Here is a 1678-nt window from a genome sequence, read left to right on the forward strand (position 1 = left end):
GATTTTCCGCACAGATAGAAGAGCTGAAGCAGAAGGTGAAAGAACTAACAGATGCAAAAGACCAGCTAGAACTTCGAAATCAGAAACTGGCAGAAGAGAGTTCATATGCTAAAGGACTAGCTTCAGCTGCTGCTGTTGAGCTCAAGGCATTGTCAGAAGAAGTTGCCAAACTCATGAATCATAATGAAAGACTAGCTGCGGAGCTAGCTGCATCCAAGAATTCATCTTCGCAGCGCAGAACCAGTGGAACTGTACAAAATGGACGAAGGGAAAGTCATGGTAGACTCAGACGAAATGATCAGGGTGGGTCAAATGCAGATGTCAAGAGAGAATTAGCCTTGAGTAAAGAAAGGGAACTTTCATATGAAGCTGCTCTTTTAGAGAGAGATCAGAAGGAGGCCGAGCTTCAAAGAAAGGTTGAGGAATCTAAGCAAAGAGAAGCGTATCTTGAAAACGAGCTTGCTAACATGTGGGTTCTTGTGGCAAAGTTAAAAAAGTCGCAAGGAGCTGACAATGATGCTTCTGCGTCAACCAGAGAGTTTCAATTTAATGAGTTTGACATTTGATATTGTGGCTTTCGAGTTGATCCATTGTTAGCTTATCAGAATTTGGTTTTGATAGGAGTGGTTTCAGAGAGGAGTGTGTAAAGATTTGTTTTTTCACAGGAATGTGTGCTTTTCTCTTCCCCCTCCATCATTTTCCTTTTTGGTCCATATAAAAAAAGGCTCCCCCATTTGTATAATCCTTGCTTCCCTTCTTTCCTTCATTGCTCCAAATGTTGTGCTAATTTGCCCCCTTTTTATTTGGTTCGCATCTCTATAGGGATAATGTTTTAATGCATGTAAAGTAATATTATTGGTTTCTAATGTTCATTCATAATGAAGTTGCGATTGTGTTTGACCCTTTAACTGTATACTGCTAATCAGTTGAGAAACAGAGGGATTATTAAGCATCTTGGTACAAAATGGTAGAGATGATTTATCGAATTCAAGCTCTATTACAAGGTCAAATAATTTAACTTCACAAGGTTCATTTAGTACATATATGATTAATTTCAGTAACTTCTAGGCTAGTGTAGTATCATAAAGTTGGCTACGCATGCATGCATGCTAGCTTAACATGGTCAATAGGAAACTGTTAAGTTCTTTGAATGAACTGCATAAATTCACAAAATTCAAAAGAGCTATATAAAACCCAACATAAAAAAAAAAAAATCAACCACATCTTCGATGTAATAGAATGAAATTGATTTCATAATGTATAGGCAGCACGTCAAGTAATGGCTTTTCATTGTTGCCTTATTATATGCCTATGTTAGACTTCGTACAAATGCAACTGTATCTATCTCGCGAAAACGTTAATTACTTTTTGCTATCATAATGTTTTGGGAGTATTAATATAAATTTATAGTTTTAACTGATCTGGTCGATTTACCCTAACTTGAATTAAGAAATCATTCTACATATAACTTTCTCAATAAATATTGTACTAGTCATAGCTAGATTAGATAGTTCAGAATCTAAGCCTTTAAAATAGATTTTAACTAGATTAACACGCGCTAATGCAGGAAGAGCTAAAATAATTATACTATATAATATAAATTTAAAATGTTATACTGTTTAGGAATAGGTTAGGCAATATATAAGTTAATGTTAAATTTAAAAGCTAATTTATAAAA

General features: G+C 35.0%; 1 protein-coding gene across 1 annotated transcript in view; it reads left to right on the plus strand.

Moving 5' to 3' along the window:
- LOC107646253 (kinesin-like protein KIN-7K, chloroplastic) overlaps positions 1-908 on the plus strand; it is an 11617-nt gene extending 10709 nt beyond the window's left edge. Inside the window, 1 exon segment of the mRNA XM_016350450.1 lies at positions 15-908. Coding sequence (XP_016205936.1) covers positions 15-566 — 552 coding nt within the window. The 3' untranslated portion in view covers positions 567-908.

Source organism: Arachis ipaensis, chromosome B06, assembly GCF_000816755.2.
Source record: "Arachis ipaensis cultivar K30076 chromosome B06, Araip1.1, whole genome shotgun sequence".
Classification (NCBI taxonomy): domain Eukaryota; kingdom Viridiplantae; phylum Streptophyta; class Magnoliopsida; order Fabales; family Fabaceae; genus Arachis; species Arachis ipaensis.